Genomic DNA, 24461 nt, shown 5'->3' with positions numbered 1-24461 from the left:
GCTGTCAATGTATGTTGTGTTTCTTTGATATTCCTCTTCTAAAGGCAGCAAATATAAATGAGTAAGGATCTCTAAGCTCCTAAGCCACCTTTATACACGCAAGTGTCTAAAAATGCCTGCAATTGATCTCCTATGTTCATTCCTTCATCTTATCAAAGAACACCATGTATGGAACCTCCTTGCACACAGCCACTCCTGGCTTTTGATCTGTGAGCAGCAGGAGAGGCCATGAGTGCTGCAAATTTTTCCTCCTGCTGCACCCTCCTTGTTGGGTGGAACAGGGGCAGATGGTGCATAAGCCCCCCAGGCAATGGCTAAGAAAAAGATCCATGCAAATAATCTTCCAACTCGGGAGAGTGAAGATGTACAGCAGTCCAAAACCTTCTGCCCACACAGCAGTCAGCCCCCGGCTGCGTGCATGCACACCCACCCACTGTGCTTGCTCTTCTCAGCATCTCAGGGCTGCTGTTTGCACAGAATTGGGATGAATTCAAATGGACAGAGCCACAAGTGGGATGTCCAGCTTGTCATGAACGCTCATGTGGCAAGGCACTGATACCTTGTGAAGGCTGACCTAGAAAAGAGACCAGACAGAGCTAAAGAATAAAGCAGGTATTTATTAAGAGGCCTCCAACACATCCACCTTGGGCAGCACAACCCAAAATGGCCACGAAAATGGACCACTCTCATACTTTTATAAGTTTCAGTCCATTAGCATATTGGAGCTAATTGTCCAATTACAACTTTAGCCCATGAACTCCCATCCTTCTTGTTTTCTCTCTTCAGTGCACTGTTGTTTATGCTCTTGGGCCCGAGGTCTGGATTGGCTGTCCTTGGTCCCCAGATGGAGAAGGAATTGTTTTGTCTACCTATTTTGTGAAGACAGCTTACAATCCCCTAAAATGAAGCCTAGACTTACACCCTAAAGCAGAACAGAATCTGAAAAATATAAAAGCTAAAACCTGAGGCATCAGCACAACACAGAGCTCTCAAATATCTTACATTATCACACGTGCTTTCATTCCTGCTGAGCCCTGAGGAACACTTAAAAGCACCAAAGATACAGAAAAGAGGTGGAAAAAATTGGCATCATGCTACTGCTGGTATCCTCATGGAGGAAAATCAGTTGGGTTTCTTAAGGTCACCAAAACTACAAAAGCTGCTCGGCATCAGTAGCCCAATTTTAAATGGTTTATTGACTTGGTGAAACTGGGGTGCTAACTGTGGACTGGCATTTGTTAAAATCAACTGCCCAGACTTTAAGTCTTCTCATGTTTTATTTTGAAATATGAGAATATAGCTGATCTGCACAAAAATAAACAACTCTATATACACATCCCTGCTGGAATTCCCTGAGATCTCTGGAGCATGATCCAGGCAGGGGCTGCTGCTCCTGCCTGAAACCTCCCCTCCAGCCTCTCCTCTCTGCCAGCCCATCTCTTGCAAAACACCCCCAATTGCCACCTCTTGAACAAAATTTTCACTTTTCAAGTTCCTGTATGGCGGGCAGGTGAGAAAAATATCCACCCCTTCAACCAACTGTTTTCAGCAGTCACAACCCTGAAATATCAACCTTCTTTCTTAACCTGCCCACGGGGAGCTCCCACCAAGAGGCCTTTTGTCCAAGGATGCCCACAGAAGAGCTTGAGGAGGGAGCAGTTTGAAACACAACTGCTTCAGAGTTTAAACCTGCCTTTATCAAATGAGCACACACCCACCTGTCCCAAAGGGAAAGCAGGCAGGAAAGAGAAGCTCCTCTCCCACAAGAGCAACCTCTGTGCTTCCTTCTGTTCCAGCTGGAGAGTGGAGGCCATGGGCTACACCTCAGTTTGGGAAGGAGCCCTGGGAATTGGCCTGATCTGGGAGAGCAGCAAAAGGAAGTTCCCCAAAAAGTAGGAAAAGAATCTCTGGAAGCGATAGATGATGACAATATTTCTGGTGGAAAGCAAAAAAATAGAAAGAGTAATTGAAGCATTTCCAAAAGTCCCCAGACTGAAATTTGTTTGCCAATACGACAACCCCAAAGTCTCTGTGGTGTGTCAGGAAGCTCAGCAATGAACCTGCAAGGCTTGGATAAACATCACTGGTGTCCGTCCCCCAGAGCACAAGCAGCTCCCCAACAAGACTTCAAGACTAAGGGACAATGTTTCCCCCTTCAGCTCTCCACAGCAGCTCTAGGCAGTCTCTTTCCTTCTCTATGAGAGCAAATGCCCAAGCCAGGACAGACTAGTAACACACAAAGGACTAACACTGTAATAAGCTTGCACATTGCAACCACAAAAGATTTCAGAGGCTTTGAAGGACTCGGATTTTCCTGAGCTGCAGCTGAATAATTTCATTACTGAAAAAAGTTTTGGGAAAGATTACATTCAGGGTTCTGTTCTAGCCTCTGCTATGGTTAAATCGCAAATATTTAGTAATTTAAATTCATGATTTGTGCTTTGCAAGAAAACATAATTTCAGGGATAAAGGAATAATATTTCTATGTAACATGCAACTGCAGCCTTATATTTTTCCACTAGGATGGCTCAAAGTGGAGGTCTGCACACAGACAAAAACAGGCTCTGATGTGGTGTTAACTCTCCTCTCTCTGTTCAGGGCCCACGTGGGGAACAGCCAGCATGCAGTGTGGAACACAGCCAACCTGGGCAACTGCCACCGAAAAAAATACATCTGCACCGATGAGGGGCAAAATGAGGTGACAGTCCATCAGCACCAGGAGATCCCCCTGCCACAGGGCAGGAGAGAGACTCCACCTTCCTTGACCACCAACGGGAAAGCAGAGTCTCTCAACACTGCGAGGACCTCGGTGCTGCAAGAGCTGACAGAGCTGGAGAAGCAGATCGAAGTCATCAAGCAGGAGCTGCAACTTGCCATGGACAGGAAATCAGAGCTGGAAGAGTATGCACGGACAAACAGAACTGCAGAGCCCTAGGCCAGCATATCTGTGCCCTTCCCCTTTTCTTCCTTTCTCCCCTTCCTCTGTAAAATTTGTAACACACTTTTGTAATGCCAGAAAGGGGTGCAAAAATAAACCAGGCAATAAGCTCTTCAGGAGAGCAGAATTGCAGCAGCCCACAGCCACTGCCACCCTCCTGAGTTCTCCTCCTTTCACAGCAAGTTTCTTATTCTCCTGAAAAACACCAGCCATTCCCAAGGGACTGGAGAGACAAGGAGCATCCCAATGAGAGTTCCTCGTTTCTCCACTTCACAGTACAGTGAGGTTTCACTTTTTTAGCCCTTTCTGTGCATTAATTTAAAAAAAAAAAAGAAAAAGATACCAAAAAAAAAAGGTTTAAACTATTCATTGGCAGTATGTCCCTTTGTTGGTACATTTTTGTTGTGTTCTGTGTGGGTCTAGTCTCTGTTCATGTGAAGGCTCCTCACGGATGCCTCTTTATGGCAGGTGCTGTTCTGTGTTGGCAGTCCCTTCCCTCCTGGCACAGGCTCACAAGACAAATTCCCGGTGGCAAACCCACCACGCACCATTCCCTCCCTCAGCTCTGTCAGCACAAATGGAGGTGTGGCTGCTCTGAGGCTGTGGTGAAGGAACTCACCCAGCTTAAAATAACTTGGCAAAAACCAAACCATCACTTCTGTCTGCCTGTGAGCCTAGGCTGGGCTTCCACCCCCTCCCAGGGAGAAGCCGTGCAAACACTGCACTGACAGCTGAAGGGATGGATTCACAGTGGCACAGGACAAGGATGAGAAGGAGAGGGGGCACTACTGTAAATCAGTATTTACCTCAAAAAGTGAAATATTTGCCAGTGTGAAACTACTCCCTTAATATTCTCTGTCTTAAGATGACAATAAGGTCCTTTCTCACAGATGAGGTGACTAAAGGGGCTCTGAACCATGATTTATTCAGATACCAAGGTCCCATCCAAACCAAAAGGAGTCACCAAAACCACCCTGTGGATGAAGAATGAGAATTGTGGTTTCAGAGGCAATGTACTTGAATGGAGCTCTCCCTTGTGGGTGATGAGGGGAAGGAAGGGTAAGCTGTTCAGCATCTGAATAAACACTGCATCAACCCAACTGACTGTGTTTTTTAAATAGGGTTTCTACTAATTTTTAAAAACCACTTCTCAACACATCCCAAATTACAGAGAAAAAGAAAGTTTGTAACGCTGTCTTTTAACTATGGTCTCCCAGATAAATCACCAAAGTAATTTTACCCTCCCTGCACCTCCAGTCACCTGCAGGGGTTGCCCGGAGTGTTCTCCATTACTTTTGTTGCCTTCCCTTCCCCTCCCTCTCCCCTTTAGATAATCAGATTTCTATAGAGAGCTTTTCCTTTGTGTAGCATCTGGTACCTCACAACCTCCAACATCACTTGTTTAGAACAGAAGAATATTGTTATTTTCGTTAAAACACCAGGAAAGAATATTTCAGTCCAATTTTATAAGTATTTTTATGAAGGCTTTTATGTCCTTATCTCTACACACATGAGCCCAGAATGAAAATGTTAATCATATCTTAAACAAATATGTTTTGCTTCAAAGCTCCAAAAACCAAATCCTTCAACAAATCTGATTTCATTTAAGAGCAAAAATATAAACGGAAAAATGTCAACCACCTAATAGCTACTGTTAAGCAAGTGTTATTTCTGGTGGTTGTCTGAGGAGCTCCTCCCATGTCAAATGCAGAATAGGGATTGCCTGTGAATTACTGCACCGCCAACTGTGTCTTTTCAGAAAAGACCCAAGTTACTGCTGCCCAACAGAGACATATTTTGGCATGTTATTTTCTTGTTCAGCCACTGCTCCAGCCTGATGCTTTGGAGACAGGAGATTGCTGTGGGAAGGGGAGCACCACAGGCACACCAGTGCCTGCAGACTGCAGCAGAGGGGAGGATCTGCTGTGGCAGAAGGTGCACGGGAGACTGGAGACGAGGCTTTTCTTTCTTGCCTAAGACACTGAATTTAGAGAACGTTTTCATAAAGAATACCATCACCACTTTACTTTTTGCCCCAATACTTACTAGTCCTGATAAATTTTAATTATTTCCATACATTCTGTTTCTCAGTGGTTTAATTAAAAGCACAGAGAAACTCAGTTATTTGAGAAATGAGCTTGAAATAAGCTGTTACTTTAGAACAAAACCAACACATTTTTCCTGTTAAGGGAGGACAGGAGTTTCTAAAAACTCCTCTGTGAAACCAATGCAGATTGTTTGAAGTATCCATTTCCTGCCAAGAGCAGAGGGAAGCCAACCTGGGCAGAGTGCACACTGAGTTCAATTCAGTAGAAAGGTGATACAAGAGAGACTGGGGATGGACAGAGGGGCTTTGCAGCTCTGCTGGGGCTGTTCAGGTTGCTGCTCACAGCTGTAAAAGGAACTCTTGCTGCTGTAGCAAAGCTGTTTGAAGATGCAGACAGTTTGTTCATCAGCCAGGTCCTTGTTGTGATGAAGAAGCATTTGTTCCCCAAAATCTACCAGCAGCATTACCACACCATTCTTTAGCCAACTTGCTGCCAAAACCTGTAATCCCAGGAGCAACTTCCAGGGAAAGGGGAGCGGGTTCTACTCTCATTCCTTCTAACAGCTCTTACACCATGGCAGGAGCTCTCAGCAGCCCAGGTTCCCCTTGGAAAGGCAGGATGCCGTGTTCCTTCTCAGTTTTCAGGATTCCTCATCATTTACAAGGCTTTATTCATATAATGAATAGTATAAGAGCCTGTGATGAACTCCTTTCACTTTGTACCTGGTATTTGCTGCAGGGAGGGGATGGAGGAAGGCAGGAGATTCCATGTTTCAGGGAAGGGACACCCATGAGACAAACCTCTGACAGCTGCACCTTCCATGCACATTAGGTTTACAGGGGAAACACTACACCACTCCAAGCCACATGACACCCCTGCCAAAATTCTCAGCAGCCACGACAAAATGCAGCATCCTGGCCCTCCTGTTGTGTCAGGAATAAGCTGGGGATACTGCCAAAGGGACAAAAGTTTCTGTAGCTGAGCATATTTTGAAAAGAGAGGAAGGAAGAAATCACACGTCTCTACTGCAGTTTAAAGCTTGTGAGAAAAGTTTCCAACAACTGGGCAGGGCAAAGGATGGGAGAACAGACAGTACCAGAGGCAGGAGAACCAGAAAAATAAACCAAACAACAGCTTTAGTAAGAATTTGTGCATAACAAGATCCTTTGTGGTAAAGCTGCAGCAAAGGAACACGGAAAGTCCTTTTCTGAGGACAGTGACAACAATGCCTCAGCCTAGGGGAAGGTGAGCACCTCAACCAGGGCTCGTCAGTGGAATGGCATTTTCTAAGGGTCTCCAAGATCTCTCCTTTCTCCCCTTCTGGATATTTAGATGTGTTTGTTTGGGCAAGGGTTTCCTAGTGCACCAGCCCTCACGGGTTCTTGCCCTGGCTCAGGATGATACATGGTACCTAAGGAGTTGCTGCTCCACTGAGTCTATGGATTCATTTCCCTGGCCTCTGTTGGGCCTGTTAATTGGGAAACTGTTCCCTCTCAGGAGCAGTGCCATTCCTTGATGGGATTTAATTAGCAGAGGCCTCAAATGAAGCTCTCACTAATCTCTGCTGCAGCTCAGCTTCCATCCCACCAAGGCAGCACTTCAGCTGCATGTTCCCACCTCGGCAGTGTGAAAGCAAGGGACGGGAAATTTCCTCTCAGGCACGAAGAACACACAAAAACCGAGGGCAAGACCAAAGAGACAGGACCAAGAAAGGAAGCAAGATCCAGAGTGTGTTTCTTTTGAGACCCTGAAGGCCCCTCCCAGGAGACACTGCAGTTCAGGCAGCAGAAGACAAGGGAGGGAGGGAGGGAGGGAGGGAGGGAGGGAGGGAGGGAGGGAGGGAGGGAGGGAGGGAGGGAGGGAGGGAGGGAGGGAGGGAGGGAGGGAGGGAGGGAGGGAGGGAGGGAAGCTGGCTTGGCACCAGCGGGGGCTCTGAGAGGGTCTCAGCCAATGTGGATCCTGTGGAAGTCATTGGCCCCAAAGGCCGTGTTGCACTTGGGGCAGACACACACAGACACACAGACACACAGACACACACAGACACACACAGACACACACGCACAGACACACACAGACACACACACACAGACACACACACACAGACACACAGACACACGGACACACAGACACACACAGACACACACGCACAGCTCTAGTGGTTTCTAGTCCCTTGTTTTTACCTTATTATCAACAAGTTCTAATCATTTAGCTTCAAGATTCCTTTGGGCAGAGCCAAACCTTGGCATGCTGCAAAGCACATCACTTAGAAAAACACCAGTGATCATCCAAATCTCTTCTTAAGGTATTTTCAGCCTTCCAGCTTCCACATCTTCTCTCTTAAAGTGTTCAGAGGCAGTTCTATAGCTGTTAATAGATAGAACTGCAAGATACCTGTTTCTAATAATCTTCTCTCTTCACCAGCTCTCTTTGGACTTTATAACCAAATGCCCTAAATACCATGAATTGTCATACTAAGCACAGGTGACTCTGCTGAATTCTCCCCAGCTCCTCTTCACAGTGATATTCCTGCTTTCCTTTCTGCCTGTTTTAATGTAATTTCTGCATTTCTACTAAACTTTAACAACAAGGGCAGCATAAGACTTAGTCTTATTTTACACACCTACATTACTGATCTTAGGAATTTGTTAAAAGTTCACATTCCCCAGCTGTATTTCCTTTTGCTTTCAACATCTTTGCTACAAAAGCTCTGACTCCAGTTCATCTGGCTGCTGTCTCTTTCTTCACCACACGTTACACAGAAAAATGTATAACCTGCTTCTCCTTATCAAAGCAAAACATCAGTCTCCAGTACTTTAATCATAATTCTCTCCAGGACTCCTCAGCCTGCTGGTACACTCATCCAAAACCAGGGAATACCAGGTTCTGTAATGCCAGTGAGAGCTCAGAGCCTTCCACAGGGCAGCAGCTCCCCCTGACGGCCCAAGAGGAAAGGAAGGCATCGCTCACCTTGCGTTTGTTCATCTCCAGGGCCTGCGTTCGCAGCCCCAGCTCCTTCTCTCCACTTCCAATGCTGCTCTGCACTAAGTGTTCCTTCTCCTCCAGCTTACGTACCACCTGCAGCTGGGCATCCACCTTGGAAAGGGACAGAGAGGGAACAGAAGGAATCAAGGAATGCATGCTCTGTGGGTCTTCAGAGCTGTCATTCCAGCTGCTGGGATAAAACTACCCCTGCTTTCCCATCACCAGGGAGCACACCTTCAGCTTGCCTTTTTCTCCCTGAACAGCAGTGCCTGTATCCAGAGAGCTGTACCCACATCTCTCTGGTCAACATTTTAAAAGTTAGGAGTCAAATATTTGCCACCAAGATGTCTTAATTTTTGGGCAGTGGCTTAAAGACTTGCTGTAAGGCAGTGAACAGTTTCACAGTGGTTCCAAGGATGACAGGATACAGGGTCATAGAATGGCCTGGATTGGAAGGACCTTAAATATCGTCTAGTCCCAGACTCCCTGGGCTAACTTCCACTAGGGCATGTTTCTCAAAGCCCCATCCAAGCCTGGCCTTGAACACTTCCAGGGATGGGGCATCCACAACTTCTTTGGGCAGCCACTAGCAGTGCCTCACCACCCTCTAAGTGAAGAATTTCTTCCTAACATCTAATATAAGCCTGCCCTCTTTCAGTTTAAAACCACTGCCTCTTGTCCTGTAATTGTATGCTCATTAAAAGTTCCTCTCCCTCACTTTTCTAAGCCCCCTTCAGGTACTGGAAGGCTGCAGTGAAGTCTCCCCTGAGTCTTCTCTTCTCCAAGCTGAACAGGCCCAGCTCTCCCAGCCTTTTCTTGTAGCAGAGGTGCTCAGTTCTTCTCATCATCTTTACAGGCTCCTATAGACTCCCTCCAAGCCATGTGTCTTTCCTGTGCTGAGGACCCCAGAGCTGGATGCAGCACTGCAGCTGGGCTCTCACAAGGGCAGAGCAGAGGGGCAGAATCCCCTCCCTCAGCCTGCTGCCCATGCTGCTTTGGATGCAGCCCAGGATGCAGTTGGCTTTCTGGGCTCCCAGCGTGTGCTGCTGGGTCAGGTCCAGCCTCTCATCCACCAGAATCCACAAGTCCTCCTCTGCTCCGGTGCTCTCAGTGCTTTCCTCTCCCAGCCTGTGCCCATGTCTGAGGTAGTTCAGACTGAATCATGGTTTCCAACTCCTCCTGCTTCTTACCAATATATACAGCTACAGGCAGAAGTACCACCCCAACAGGAAAAGGACTTCCCACTTTTCCTCACCCATCTGCTCTCCATAGCAGTGAACCTGTGGGACTTTGTAATGCTCATACAGCAGCCTCAGTTTCCTACAATAACAGCCCCCTTTGAATCCTGATGCATTCCCAAGCTCGTGAGAGGAACACTCCATCCTCGACTGATTCTGGTGAGGACAGTTAATTCTTTTCAGAGCAGCTCCCATGCTGCTATGTTTTGCATTTTGGAGCAAAACACTGTCAGTAACACAGCACTGTTTTAGCTGCTGCTGAGCAGTACTTACACAGCACAAGACCTTCTGTGTCTAATGCTGCCCACCAGCAGGTAGGCTGAGGGTGCCCTAGAAGCTGGGATGCCAGGACAGCTGATCCAGCTGGCCCCAAGGGATGTTCCATACCCTACAATGCTGTGCTCAGCATATCAGCTGGTGGAAAGAAGGAAGTGGATGAAGAAGAAGAGGATGTTCAGAGCTGCAGCATTTATTAAATAACAATAAGGCCTGATGAAGCTCTGCCTTCCTGGAGATGGCTCAACTCCTGCCTGCCCCAGGAAGTAACCTATTAATTAATTTCTTGTTTTGTTTGTATGGACATCTCTGCTTTAACTGTTCAACTGCCTTTCTTCAGCTCACCTGTTTTCTCACTTTGTCCCTCCTGATTCTTTCCCCTTTCCCTCAGGGGGGGAGAGAGCAAATCGTTGTGTGCAGCCGCCTAAAACAGATAACCCACACCTCCACCTCCCCACCAGCTCTCTTGTCCCCTCTCATTTTTCCCTATTACCTGTGTTTTCAGTGTCAGAACTTGGTCTGCTAGCTCCTCCTTTTCCTCTTTCAGCAGCTTATGGATCTGGTTGGACTTGATACGTTCTGACATCAGTTTGAAGTTGGCATCATCCTTCTCCCACAGCTGCTGCATCAGGCGGGTGTTCTGCTCTGGCATGTCTTCAAAGGCTTGGCCTGTGACATCCATTTCTGACAGCAGGGCCTCTTCCTCCTGCAAAAGAATCACAGACTCCGGCCAAACTGTGCCCTGGACCCCCTAGAGTGAGCCTGAACATTTTATTCAGAGACACCAAACCTAGCAAAGATGGAGGAAGATTCTTGGTGTCAGGGAACACCATTATCCCAACAACCAGAAAAATGCATTCCCTACAAGTCTGCACCACAGTGGAGATACTCTGAAGGTGCAGAGAAAAGATGGTCACCTGTCACTTGTCTGGCAGAATCAGGTTTGACAGAGTCGTTGCCAGAGCTGGGCAGAAACCAACACCCAATTCCCAGCAGCTGAACAGCTGCCAGATACACCAGGCCAAAAATTCTACCTGTGGACAGCTCAACAGCTTCCAACTAACAGAGTTGGCCAAACTCCTTAAACTCACTTTGGCCACTTCAGCACTGACAAGGTAGAGCAGTTCTGTTCTACAATAACAATCCAGATTCTAAGAAAGCACATGTCAATTCACTGGCTTGCCTCCACCCTGCTGAGGTGGTTCTGCTCTCTCATTGGATTGAGCCTTTTTTAGCAGAAGGTATGTACCACTTCATGCAAACATATTCAATAGATGAACTGAGGAGGCAGTAACTCTTAAAAAGAAATTGTATAATCTCTTCCCCTAATGGTGATAAAGCCAATTCTCCTCTGTGTGCTTCACCAAGGCCACATGTTTAACTGTTTCTTTAATGTTTAATTGCTATCAAACATTTCCCACCATGGCCTGTCTGTGACATCCCAGAGCTGAGGGTGGAGGAGGTTATTTTGCTGGTGGTTCTTTTGCTTGCTCAGTTTTCTTCCCCTTTGGTACACAAGCACCAAACTCCCATCTCTGGCCCACACAGATATAAATTCCTTCTCTCTTCCTGGATGTAACCTGAAGGCAGCTCCTCCAGTTGCCCCAGCTGAAAGAGAACTCATCAGGAATTTCTCACCTGCTTAGCCATGGCAAGTTTCTTCTGTAAATATTCAATCTGTTCTTCCACTGCTCGGATCTTGCAGAGGGCATCCTCATCCTCATTATTCTCCTTTCCCTCCTTGTCCTCCAATTCTTTCACCCTCTGCCTCAGTTCTTCAAGCTGCAAGAACCAACCAGAAACAACACTAAACACAAGATATGCCCTGAGCATTGTTCAGAGCCTGTTTTCTCCAAAATTCTCTGAAACACTCAGGACTGCCTTCAAAGCATGGCAAAAAAACCCAGGTTGTTTTGACAGAGTATTACAGGCAGATGTACCATTGAGATGGGCTGCAGGCCCAAGATCTTGACTTCACCCCTTATAAAATTTCACAGCATCTTTTATCAGAGTAGGAACATCAGTCTCTTGCAATTGTACATGTATGGATATGTGCTCAGAGAGCATCTGCTCCTTGAAGGCCATCTGTCAAGGACCTTCTTCCATACAAGGAGGAGATAACAGGAAAAGGAGGAAGTAAAATAAAACATACAGAGATACAAATTTGGCAGACAAATGGTATGGAATGCAGTGATGAGAATGAAAACTGGTCAGTCACACTAACTGATGAGAGCACACAGGAGTGTAAAAATGTTTACTCCATCAAGGTTATCTGAGTGTGGGAGAAGAAGAAAACCCAAAATAAAATATACAGAGACACAAGCCTGACAAAACAAATACAAAGAGAGGAAACAAACCTCTCCAGTCACAACAGATTCCAAGAAACTACAGGAACCACCTCAAGGAAGATCAGCTGGGACTTTGTAACTGATGACACTGTAAAGCAGGAATGGCTCCTGAACTGGGATAGCTGTGGCAATCAAGACCTGCTCAAATCCAGAGCAATGTACAGGAAAATGGAGACTAAGGATGAACAAATTGGGGCTAGACAGAGAAGGGTATAAAAGGAGCCAGTCCCATGGAAAATACGGGCAGTCAGTACACATCTGTCTGGCTCAGCCTTGCCTATGATCATCACAGCCTGTCCTGTCCTATCTTCTTGTATCTTTTCATTACACATTTTCCTAAGTATCACCATGTAATCTAACAATTTACCCCATGTGTGTGTGCTGCACAGAGGAATGCTACCTATAGGTGAGACCTGCTTGTGAAGAAGGCAAGAGGGGTTTGGAACCACAGGGGTCCCAAAGAGAGGGACATGCTGCAACTGAAGGGATCTGCAAATGGGTCTGTGCTTATGAACCTACAGACTGCTCTGTGTGTGTGCCTGCACTAGCAACTAGTCCCTGTTTATCTCCAGACCATTCCAATATCTAAGTGACAAAGCTGAGAAGACAATCCTCAGCTCTGAGGAGAGAAACAACACGGTTCTGCCGCAGAATATCTGAAAAGAAGTTTAAGTAGCACATTAAAAAGAAAAAAGGAAGAGAAATTAGAAATATCTCATCTTTTGCCTTCTCAGCTGCCATCAGCTACACTTTGTCTCTCTGCTCTTTGGGGGCAGAGAAATACGTATCTAGCAACAGTTTCATCTCCTTCTGGCTCTCCTGGGCCTTCCTGGAGAAAGGGAGACAGACCACAGTGAGAACACAGCAGCAAAGCCACTGTTACACAGCCAGCACCACAGCCTGGCAATATTCTCTCTTCTCCCACATGGATACAGAGTCATCCTTGGGTCATCTTAGCCTGGTAATATAGAACAGCAGCTGAATACAGGCTAGAAATAAAACATGCTCAGGCACATGGGTTGAAATGCAAAAAGTGAGCTGGAGATTAAATAGGTACCCTAACAGTAAGCTACAAACTATCCACCTCTGCTTTGGGAACCATGTAGGAGTGGGAACACTGCTGTGTCCTCTATTAACAATCTGCTGCTGTGAACTTCTATGCTATGGTTATGACAGCAACAAATCAACATTACATGACCCACACCATGAAGTATCCGCTTTGGTAATTCATGCTTTAGGCTACTTCACTGACCACATCACAATCAGATACAGAGGGTGTAAAGAAACTCTCTTAGTTCCAAACTCCAGTGAGGCTGATCCCGTAAAAGCAAGACTACGTGAACACCCCAGGCTTGGGCACTGCTCCCACAGGAAAGGGAGAAACAGGAACTCTTACTTGAGCTCAGCCTTCAGCTGCTTGATCACTTCAGCCTCCTTCTTTCTTCCATCTTCATGCTTCCCTTTTCCTTCTCTTTGGACTCTCTCTCTCATTCTCTGATTCCTCCTGGTTCTGCTTTTCCCACTCTCGCTCCTTTTCCTTTTGTTTCACTTTTTCTCCTTCTCCTTTTCCTTCTCTCGTTCCCTCTCCCTTTCCCGTCTCTCCCGCTCCCGTTCCTCTTCATCTCGCCTGGCCTTCATCTCATTAACATCTTCAGAAGCAGCCTTGGGAACAGTCACTTGGGCAGAAGGATCATCAGGCTCCTGCTTGATCTCTGCAGGTTCCTCCTTTGTGTCTTCAGTGCTGGACTGGGACTGGAGGAGAGCACTGCCACTGCGAGAGCGGATCTGGCGTGGAGCAGCAAGAGAGATGACCAAGAAAACAAACATTTAATTCTTAGCCAGGAGTCTTCCTTACCCCTTCTCCCTTTTCTTTCCAGATCCATGTTTCCATGCCCCCTTTTCATGGAGCACTACACAGCTACAAAGGAGGAGCATTCTTTTGGTCAAAGGAAGCAGCAGAGCGCAGAGCTCCACAGAAAATGTCACTGCATCCTGCACAGCGTATCAGAACGGCTGGCATTCCTGGCAAGGGTGACAGCATTCCCCCTTCTCCTAAGCACTTTCCCCTCTTTTCTGGCATCTCCTGCTCTGTTACCTTGCTCAGGTCAGACTGGGCCTCTTTCAGTTTGCACTTGTATCTCAGCACCTCTCCCTTCAGCTGGTGGTTGTGATTCTGGAGGCTGCTGATGAGGTGACACATCTCCCGATGAATGGGGCCTGCAAAAACAGAAACCCCTCTGCAACAAACCACACTTCTGTCAGCCTTCTTGAGAACTTTCATGGAGATGGAGAACAAGCTAAGTGACAATGACAAAGAACAAAATAAGACTATCACCATTCTGCCACATAACAGAGCAACACAAAACATTTGCAGAAGGAAAGTCATGCCAGTTTTATACTCAACCATAAGTCCTTGCAAAATCACAATTCTAATTTCCCATTTAACATTCTTTTTGTACCCATGATCCTAAGGGAAATGTGTCCTGTTACAAAAAAAATCCCAATTAAATGCTACTTCAGAAGTACTTTATTTCCTCTGATGAAATTTAAGAAATACGGCTTTGCTATCTAGATCGTCCTTACAGATTTGGAAATTAATGGTCCCCCAACAAGTAATTTTTAATAATGCAAAATACCCTCTCATAAACCAAATCATTAGCAAAATATATCTATTATGCAGCATCTTATGAAAGAAGTCAGATAACATGGAACTGGCCTCCGAATAAAACAGATGAAGAGCTTTGTTTGTTGAGATGAGGAGACCTGCCAGAACAAGTACTTAACAGTAAAAAGAATCAACCCATGTGTCCCTGTGCACTGTAGCCCCTAATGGGCATTGGTGGGTAGGTGGTGTTTGTTTTAGGCACAGCAGAACACCATACCTGCTTGCTCATTGGCAGCAAGTCTCTGTTCAAACTCTATCCCCAACATCTCATACTCTTTGCGGGCTTGTGCCAGGGTGTCCTCCAGCTGAATCACCTCAGTGCGTAGCTTCTTGTGAAGGCTGACCTCATCCCTCTGAGGAACAAAAAGGAAACAGAACTCAGTGCTTTGATCCTGGAGTATCTCTCACCTCATCAGTATCAGGTACCACCAGAGCCTGAATTATTACCAGAAATGTTTATTTCCTGAGCATTTGCAGAGGCACACAGACCCAGCCGTGATGGCTGGTGGCACAACAGAGCTCCCAGGCTGGGGGAGCAGAGGTGTTACCTCGATCAGCTCCACCTGGCGCTGGTGCGTGGCGCGGGTGCCGTGGAGCAGCGTGCGGGCCCCGTCAAGGTGTGCCTTCAGCTGCAGACCCTCGTTGTACAAAACAGAAAACTGGGACTGCATGCAGCGATACTCTGGGGTCTCCTTCACAGCCTCTTCCACTGCCTGTCCTGCCTGGTTGGGACACAAGAAAATGCCACAAAAAGCAAAATTTATCTCCTTGCCTTTGCATTTGGTTTCTGTCTCTCAAGACAGAATAATAAATCGAGCTACCACAAGCAAAGACAGAGGTAGAACTTGAATAGCACTGCTGTGAAGTAGGTCCAAGTGATATGATTCAGTACCAGTCCTAAAAAGTGTCTGTGTTCTCTTAGTGCACTAGGCTGCTTCTCTCACACAACCACATGACAGAAGTTTTTGACTCTTGGGTCCTGAAATAGTTTCTCTCAAAGATATGAACTTGGAAAATCATGATAAATCATAATCACCTAGACGAGTAAAGATGGACACATAAAAAAGTATGAGAGAACAGAGAAAATGCACATGCAAGTAGGCATTATGTTAGCCTTCTACCAGTAAGACACAATGACTGACAGAAAGAGAAATTTTATAAAACCCCGAGGTACAGAACTGAATTCTCTCTATAAAGATAGCTAGCAAATGATTGTGACTAGCATCAAAGAAACAGACAGATATATACATGCATTCAGCTAAGAAGTAATTAGAGGGGAAAAAGAAGTTGTAAGCTAAAGACCACTTCTCTCTAACAAACTCTTGTGGATAAACAGAATTCAGAGGTGCCTCAAGACAGTTTCCAGCACCTTGGGATTTAGGTTATCGAGACAGACATTTGTTATAACTGGCACTGACCACTAAGATGAAATTTGTATTATTCTCCCCACCATATACTCATCTATCACAGAGCCACAGCTTCTTCTGCTACCACCTTTAAAACATCACAAACTCATGGGCTGTTTCCTATGTTTCCTATCCCCCACAGTGGAAAGGACAGAAATTCTTTGACTCTTTCAAGAGCCTCTCTCCCCACAAAAATTCCCTGATTGTTTCTGTTCTCTGGTTTCCACTTGCACAGGGTGTGGGGAATGTGGGGAAGGTGGAGGAGGGATCACTAGAGGTGAAAACAGTTTTAACCAGACATAGTTAAAATGGACTCAAAAGACCAGAATGTGACAGGAAAAGGGCAGGAAGCCATTACAATTTCCAGTGGTGGTCACACGGTGTCACCAACGCACTGAGCTGCAAGTGGAGCCACGGACTCGCTCAATTTCACCTGGAGCAAAGTGTCACACAGCTAAGGAGCAGCCTCAGAACAGACACTGCAATGACGTTTTCTGCAGACACAGCACAGCACTGTGCTGCAAAGCTGACAGCAGCCCATCCCACAGAACACCTTCATCCTCACACAGCTGCAGATGTCTCACCTTGAGCTTTTCATTCTGTGTGGTTACTTCCTCAAGATCCTGACGTAGCTCCTCCAATTCATTAAGGTGATTCCCAGCAAGCTCTTTATTTTCTTCCAGCTCTGCATTCATCTCCTCAAACTCTTGGGATAAACTGCTTGCAAAGCCTACTGCTAATATGTCTCCCAAGAGTGCTAATGAACTATCTGTTCATGCAGTAACAGCAGCTACAGACTGAGCAGTCAGGTAACTTGACCAAGCCAGACAGAGTCTAATTCCACCAGGTGTTTCTTAAGTAGAAAACTCATATACAGACAAAATGGCTTGCCCAGAGTCACCCAGCTTTGTGGCACAGGATCTAAAAATTATCTAAAAAAGTATCTAAATTCTGTTCAAATTGTGGCCCTTGTTCTTCTTGAATTTATTCTTCCCCTCACCCACAACTAAGCTCCTGAGCTCACCTTGCGGGCATTAACGGTGATTGTTCCCCCATAGAGGATGCTCCCAGCTCCATACACCTTGTAGCCTTTGGAATTTACCTGCAAAAAATGCAAGAGATTTCCTCAAGACCCAATGAAATATCAACAAGAGTGATGCAGCAGGTCCAGGACCAAAGAAGGAACACTGCAGGTTCTCAGCTCTCCCAGCAGAGTCCCAGAGAGGATGTCCCACAGCAGAATCCCAGAGAGGATGTCACACAGCAGAGTCCCAGAGAGGATGTCACACAGTCATCCACCACCACCCCCCCTTCCCAGGTCTCCTGGCCAGCACTTACTGCGTCCGTCTGTCCATTCCGTCCGTCGGCCAGGTGGCGGTTGAGCCTCTGCTCTCTATTGCAGATCTTGTCAATGTCCCACTGAAGATCATCAATCATGGTCTCCAGGACAGACACCCGGGATTCTGCTGTCTCCACCCTCTCTTGCAGCTTGGAGAACTGCAATCAAAGGAGTGCTTCAGCCAGCACACTGCATAGAACCAACTTTTCCTGATGCTGCTCAGGAGTCATTTTTCTCTTATTCACATCATGTGCTTTTCATCTTTTGCTGTGGTGACAGACTATTCCATGAACTGAATTTTACACTGGCTAAATCTCAAGACAGCAACAAAATTCAGACAAAACTGAAAATGGAGAAAGAGCCGGAAGCTGGTAATACCTGGCAGAATACAGAGGCAGCCACCTCAGCTGATTCAAAGCTTTTTTGGATTTTAATCTTTTCAATTCCTATGTCCATCTACTCCACAGAGCACCTAAGTGCTCAGAGGTCTGATGCTGAGCAAGACCAGCATAAACACAATTTTTAAATGAACTGAAATCTCTCAAATACATGCTGCTACTAATGTGAATCCTTTAACAGCTGGGATCATGCTGTAACTGATATCATTACACTGTCAAATTACACAGAGAAACCAAGGAACTGAGAATGACAGGGATGTCACCTTGACTGTTCCAGGTGTCTACACAGCCACCTCAGCATCACAGGCCCCAGTTTCTCTACTCTCCCCTCTTCTTTAAAAGTTAAATCCATTCAGTTCACTGACTTATTTATATCCTTTCTTTTAGTGATGTAACAAGCAAATCAATCTGATTTATACAGAAAATCGATGTACAGCTCTCCACAACGACAACGCTTTTTGTAACTTTCAATCCATGCTCCTCCTGTGCCTCTCCAAGGAAATGAACTGCCTTCCAATCTATGGGAACCATAAATTATGGTAAGCAGGACCCCAAAGCAGATTTCTTTCTGTCTCCTATTTATACCTCCTGAGACATGACACTCTGCTTCTCCTGAAGAACATCAGCCAGTTCCTGCAGCCGTCCATTCTCATGTGACAGGTAGGTATTCAGCTCCACTACCGCTTCTTCCATCAGTGAAATATCTGAAAGGTGCACAAAGAAAAGGAAATTAATGGAAATCTAGTTTTAATTTCTGAACAGCAGGAATTAAACCAAGGAAAATTTGTTTTAATTCCTGAACAGCAAAGAGAGAAATAAGAAAAGAGAAATGGAGATTTCTGGGTCTAACTTCAGTTTAATTTACCTCTGCCACAGGTGTTTCCTGAGGGCCTGATCTCCATCCATAGAGAGCTTTGACCTGTACTCCATAAGCAAAAGGCTCTGCAGTTTAACAGTGCTGCCCATTTTTGACCCGGGGTCATCCCCTCACACCAGAGATCATTTCAGCTGTGTCTGTGCCAGCAACCCAGAGCATGCCCTTGGAACCAGGGACACCTGAATGCTGCCCAAATTCATGCATAAACCTGCAGAGACAGGTGGCCCAGGCTGACACACCAGGCCAACACACCATGACACCATGTGACAACCACAATACCAGGGTGACAGGTGAAACTAGAGCACCTGAGGGCAGGCTCACATGGCACCAGTGTCAAAGCTACTACAGTTTATGACTGCCAGCCAAGGACAGCAACACTTCCCTACACCAACACCAGGCTGGGTCAGAGCACACAAAAGGCACACCAAGCATGAGCTGATATTCTACCCAAGGTTTCTTTCAAAATATTAAAATTTTAACCTTAAGCTAATGATGTTTTTTCAACAGTCATCTGAGTCTAAAGTGAATCTGCTACATTAATTTTTAGAATATGGTCATTTGGCTTTCTCTGCAGACTCTGCTATGTTCAAAACCGACAGCTACACTAAGTACACCACGCCATGAGATGGGTACAGTTTTGCTCAGGACTCAGTAGAAACTGAGCAGCTTGTTATTCCTACCCCTTCTACTAAACCGCAAAGGAGAGGGAGTCCACCATCAGTTCACAATGCTGATTTCACTTCTTCACTTGTAAGCATGAAACCTTTTATGTGGTGGCTGAGGATACCTGGCTGAGAAGGTTCAACTGCTCTCTGACTTCTCAGGCACATGAACACAGTACTGGCAGAAACAAGCTGCTTCTTACCCAACATGCTGGGCAGAGCCCTCAGCATTCAAATACAGAGATACAATGCACTTCTGGCACATGGTCCTTTAGAAGAGGTTTTGATAACAAGAGTTTGGAAAGCCAAACAAATTCATTTTGGAAAATAAATGCACTTGAAAAGGACTAGACCTCAATGTCTACAATGCAGGATCAGGTCTAAGGTGGGGGCAGATAAGCATTCTTAAATACCTGTCACCTTGGTCATACCTCCACTATTCAGCTCATGAGACAGCACATCCACCTTCTCCTGCAGCTTGTCATAATCTGGACAACAGCACAGTGGGAGGACTCCACACGCTCCTGCAGCTAAGATTCTATCTCCTCACTCATACTGCTGGCTAGAGTGGCCAGGAAGGAGAATGCTGGCTCCAGTCCTTCCCCCGGGAACATAAAGAGGTGGAAAAAAGTGAGTTCTAGAAGGTAGCATATCACTGCTCTTTACAATCACAAAAAAAAAAAATTCTGTCAGCCTTTAGAAATAGACATCAGCCTTGTCCACAGATGAAATCCACCTTACCCACTGTCCCCAGACAGGTGCCTCACCTCGCTCCCTCTCATCTTTGCGCTCCTGATTACTGTCAGAGTCTGGTTCAGGTTCTGGCACCACCAGTGCTTTTCTTTCACACAAAAGGTCTCCAAGACCTTGGCCCAGGTCAAAGTGTTTAAGGATGATGCGGATATTTTCATCAAACTGAATGATGGGACAGGCAAGGCAAGACAAGATAAAGCATGGATGTGAACAAAAGGAGTGCATTGGTACAGGGAGACAAGAAAACTGTGTATGAAGTAACAGAAGCTGTAACCAACCTGATTCCAGTAGCAGTTGATGATCAGCAGAGAGGCATTGTTGGTGGCCTGCTGACGCTCCAGCTTCTCAGTGTGCTCCCGCAGCTCCTCTTCAATGGCCTGGCGCTGGTCGAGCATCTCTGCCAGCTTCCGGTTCTTGGTCTGCAGGGTCCGGATGTCCAGCTCCTCCTGGGCACAGGCACACAGGCCAGGTCACTGAAGGGCTCATCCTGACCCCAGAGACATTTCTGCCTCCAGATGAAAAAAACCAAAAGATGGAGTAGGGGTATGCAAGGAAGACATACCGTTGAAGAAACACCACCAAGTTTAATGGTCTCTACAGTGGTGCCTGAATCTTCAACCCCTGCCTTCTTCTCCGGAGGTGCAGAAGGGCCAGGCTCTCCAGCTGTCCCTTTATTGCCAATTCCAGACATGGTGGCTGAAGTGTACAGATTCCCACCTTCCCCAAGTTCTTCCTGAACATTAAAGAACACTATCAAAAAAAACGCCAAATACACATCCACACAGTCAATTTGATTTGGGGTTTTTAACATGGTGATGCATCACAGTAACAAAATGCCCAAAACAGAGAAGATCATGGAACCAGAAAGATCTTGAAAAATATTCGTTGGAAGGAATGGATTAAAAGTAGAAGACAGGTAAGGAGGACTGTAAATCACTAAAGTCACCTTGCAGCTGGGAATAACCCTTGACAAGCCAGTGATCCTCTGGCACAGGCTGACTTAAAGGGTGCACACATCTCTAATACTGCACCTCTGCCCAGCTGCTGCTTTGAGGATCCCACAAGAAGCAAAGTAACAGAAACAAATCTACTTCTTGTGCTCTAACTGGGAGATTGTGCCAGCCTGTGCTGACTCACATATTCTGGTCCAACATTAGCAGTAAAAGACACCAGCAGGATCTGCACTGCAAGCAGTGATGGGGAAAATATCCACTGCTCTGTAATGTCAAAATTGAAGCACTGTACCTTATCACGCTTGTTATAAATTATTGAATCCACAGCCAAATTAAAAAAAAAAATTGTCAAAGATTTATTATATTAATTACAAATTATCAAAAATCCGCCACAGCCAAGACAGCGTCAATTCCGGAATTTGGCGCTGGGTGAACCTGGATCTGACTGACAGTGTGTCAGCATCTCCCCGGTGGTTCACCCCGACCTCCGCTTATATCCCCAATATTTTCCCTGAGGCCTGAATAACAGGATGTCCCTTGTGTTTCTTCATATGTATAACTGAGTCCATACCAAAAGGCATGCCTCATGTCTGTACAGCTTTCAGGTGCTTCGGGATGACTGACGTAATCTCTTCCTGGCTCCCTTTCTCCTGAAAGGCTTAATCATCTCAAGGAAGATGACGTTCATGGCCCAGGAAGGCTTTATTCTTAAGCTAAGGACTTGATATTATCTTTAGGTCTGGGAACTGATTGAATAAAAATAGGACTATGCTCCCAGCCAGAGTGGTCAAGGGCACACAGTGGATTCATGTAATATTTTATACACACACATACTTACTTATAGCATGAATTAACCATACATCTAGAACATGCTCTTTGCAAAAAAAAATCTTCATCCTCCAGATGAGATCCTCCATCTCTGCTTTTCTGCATTAACAAAAATGAACCAGGTTAGACTTTGGCAAACAACTGAGACAGTGTGTATGTGCACCAGTTCACTGCACAACAACCAAACTGCTCCTATTGAATCCACACCCAAAGCCAGTCAAAGCTGAGGGCAGCAACGCCCTGGAAATAAATGAGCCCTGCACGTAGACAGCTCACAGATCCTACGGAACTGAAAAGCAACTCAGAGCCAAGGCTGGTAAAGACCCATTCCAAGAGTTTTGCTGTGTACCAGGAGAGGTGCAAACATGTTTGAAGAGATCTTATTCCTAACTCAAAGCAGTCTGAAAAGCTCTGGACTGTGAAATACAAAGCTGTGTTCCGTGTCTGGCACAGAAAGGAAATGTGTGTATTTGTGATTGTGATATGTGCGGACACCAACCATGGGATGACTGAAAATTCTAATAATAACTGAGGAAAGTAAAGCATGGAAGAAGGCCTCTGAACCTAGCCTTTATTTGCAATTAACCTGGATTAATTTAGGAGCATTTAAATTAAAGCATTCGGGATGTTGCTCTTTGCTTGTAGTCAGGCCTTAAAGAGTGCTGCAATGGTAACCTTTTTAGGTATAATTTTGGAATACTGATTGTATCCTTGAAACTATAGCTTTGGAATGTATAGAAAGGAAATATGCTTATCTCACTCCTTAACAAAACTGAGAAAAACAGCTTGAGAAAGGAAGAGGGACATCCTCTGAAGGATTTACAACTCCAAGGGAAGCTGGACATCACTGATAGCCCTTGTAATAACAAGGGGGACCCACATCTGGGGAGCTGGACTTCACCATATGGGATTCGTCATTGTTCTTGCGGAAATTGGACCAACATCTCGGAGGCTGCCACCACCATCTGGGGATCTTCCTTTTTTGGGACACATCCTGAGAAAAACTAAATCACAATAGTGTATAGAATTGTGATGTAAACAAGTAGAAATACTGCTGAGAAAGCTGCTGAGTACCCCTATAAATACCTGTAAGCCCAAATATTGGTGTGCAGTTGGAGGGAAAACTGCCTCCACTGTACCCAGCCCTGTTTTGCTCATACTTTATCATAATTAATTAATAAATTGATTGTTGCTTGAATATTGGCCTAGTCAAGCTTCTTATTTATAACAAGACTAATAGAGAATCACAGAACAGCTATGGCTGTGAGGGAGAACTGGACATCACCTGCCCTGCGCTCCTGCATGAAGCAGGCTCAGCCAAAGCAGGTTGCCAAGGGCCCTGTCCAGGCAGCCTGAGCATCTCCAGGCACAGAAACTCAGCCATAGCTCTGGGGAGCCTCTCTACTGCTTGATCATCCTCAACATTAAAAAAGGCTTTTTTCATGTCTGAACAGTATTTTCTGTAGTTCTCTAAAATATTATTGAGCAAAACTACAAGAATCTCTTTAAAAACTTTGCAAAATGAATGAGCAGCTGGAGATGAAAAATGGAACCAACTAGCTCTTCACTAGAGGTGAGTTGCATTCTTCTCCCACAGTCACTGAGGCTGTGCCAGACTGAATGAAACCAGAAGTGAATGAAGCGCAGACCATTCCAGGAAAACCCGACCTGTACCATTTAAGCCCATAATGGCATTTACGGTCAAACCAGGGGTTAGGAACTGAACCTTCCAGTTCTTATCTGCTTTAATTGAGCAGTTCTACTGAAAGAACAAGACCATTGCCTTTTGAAGATGAAGCTGGTACACTGCTTTGCCAAATCTCAGCATTCCACAGGCATCTCAGCTTGGCAGTGCCCATTAGTATATAGTATTGTATATAGTATACATATAGTATATAGTATAGTATAAAGATTATTTCTAAGTGAGTTATTGAAAAAGCACATATGGGGATCTTTTAACTGAAATATTAAATTACACCTCAAATTTAAAAAGACAACTGTCATGGAACCATTTTCCTTCTCTTAGCAGCAGCACACACTTTAGCTGTAATTCCAAACTCACCCTTAGCTTGGCAGTAGAATATTTACAGATTCCACATATGCACGTGGGTTTTACATGCATTTGGAAAGCTGGGAGGAGTGAGGTTTGTTAACTTGCAGGGAAAAACAGTTCCCTCTGGAGAGCTCAATTAGTCACTTATTGGAGATGGTGAATTTGCCTAAAGAGGTAGAAATAAGTGCAGTTAAGGGACATCAGGCAGGATGTTCAGAAGAGACGACAGGTAATCAACTGCTCAGTGGAGATGTTCAGAAAGCAGCGCTTCTGCCAGAGGTCTCTGGGATCCCCCCTTTGCCCCCTGTGACTGAGCTATTGCCTGAGGGGGGAAGTGGTGGTGCTGGTGCCGTCTTTTCCACCAGAAGAGTTGAAGATTATTAAAGGTAGTGGGTGGGGCACAAGAAAGAGAGAACTGATTAAAGAAGGGCAGTAAACAGTGGATGCCGGGAGCTTTGACCCTGCACGTGCTGGGGTGGCTCCATGGGGTGAGTCACTGGGACTTTCATGGGGTGAGTCACTGGGACTTTCCATCCTTCAAGATGTACTGCATTGGGTCTTTTTGTTTTAACAAAAGGAGCTAATGAGGGGTGCTTGGCTAAAGTTAATAGCCAGACTAGAAAGGAAATTGCAAGGCAGGGAAGTGCCCTTGCACTCTATGTCCTTTCCAGGGATAGGACATATTTTACTGAGTTGC

At 45.6% G+C, this 24461-nt stretch overlaps 1 protein-coding gene and 1 pseudogene across 2 annotated transcripts in view; one reads left to right on the top strand and one right to left on the bottom strand.

Moving 5' to 3' along the window:
• GRIN3A (glutamate ionotropic receptor NMDA type subunit 3A) overlaps window positions 1–4038 on the top strand; it is a gene marked incomplete at its 5' end in the record, with an annotated part of 68451 nt that extends 64413 nt beyond the window's left edge. Inside the window, one exon of the mRNA XM_084225264.1 lies at window positions 2599–4038. Within this exon, the coding sequence (XP_084081390.1) occupies window positions 2599–2935 (337 nt within the window). The 3' untranslated portion in view covers window positions 2936–4038. The remainder of the gene's footprint in view (window positions 1–2598) is intronic.
• Window positions 4039–6929: 2891 nt separating this feature from the next.
• LOC311165033 (E3 ubiquitin-protein ligase BRE1A-like) lies at window positions 6930–20621 on the bottom strand (annotated as a pseudogene). Its single transcript has 17 exons — window positions 20493–20621; window positions 20209–20376; window positions 19945–20092; window positions 19609–19814; window positions 18224–18342; window positions 17240–17398; window positions 16926–17003; window positions 16467–16605; window positions 15044–15213; window positions 14713–14848; window positions 13926–14047; window positions 13227–13615; window positions 12545–12659; window positions 11121–11264; window positions 9976–10188; window positions 7954–8079; window positions 6930–6980 (listed from the first exon to the last, which is right to left on the bottom strand). The product of its transcript is annotated as an E3 ubiquitin-protein ligase BRE1A-like (transcript).
• Window positions 20622–24461: the final 3840 nt, after the last annotated feature.

The sequence above is a fragment of the Fringilla coelebs genome (assembly GCF_963513975.1).
Source record: "Fringilla coelebs genome assembly, chromosome: Z".
Taxonomy (NCBI): Eukaryota; Metazoa; Chordata; class Aves; order Passeriformes; family Fringillidae; genus Fringilla; species Fringilla coelebs.
The sequence above is the reverse complement of the archived record's forward strand: the minus strand, read 5'-3'. Positions and strand labels throughout refer to the sequence as shown.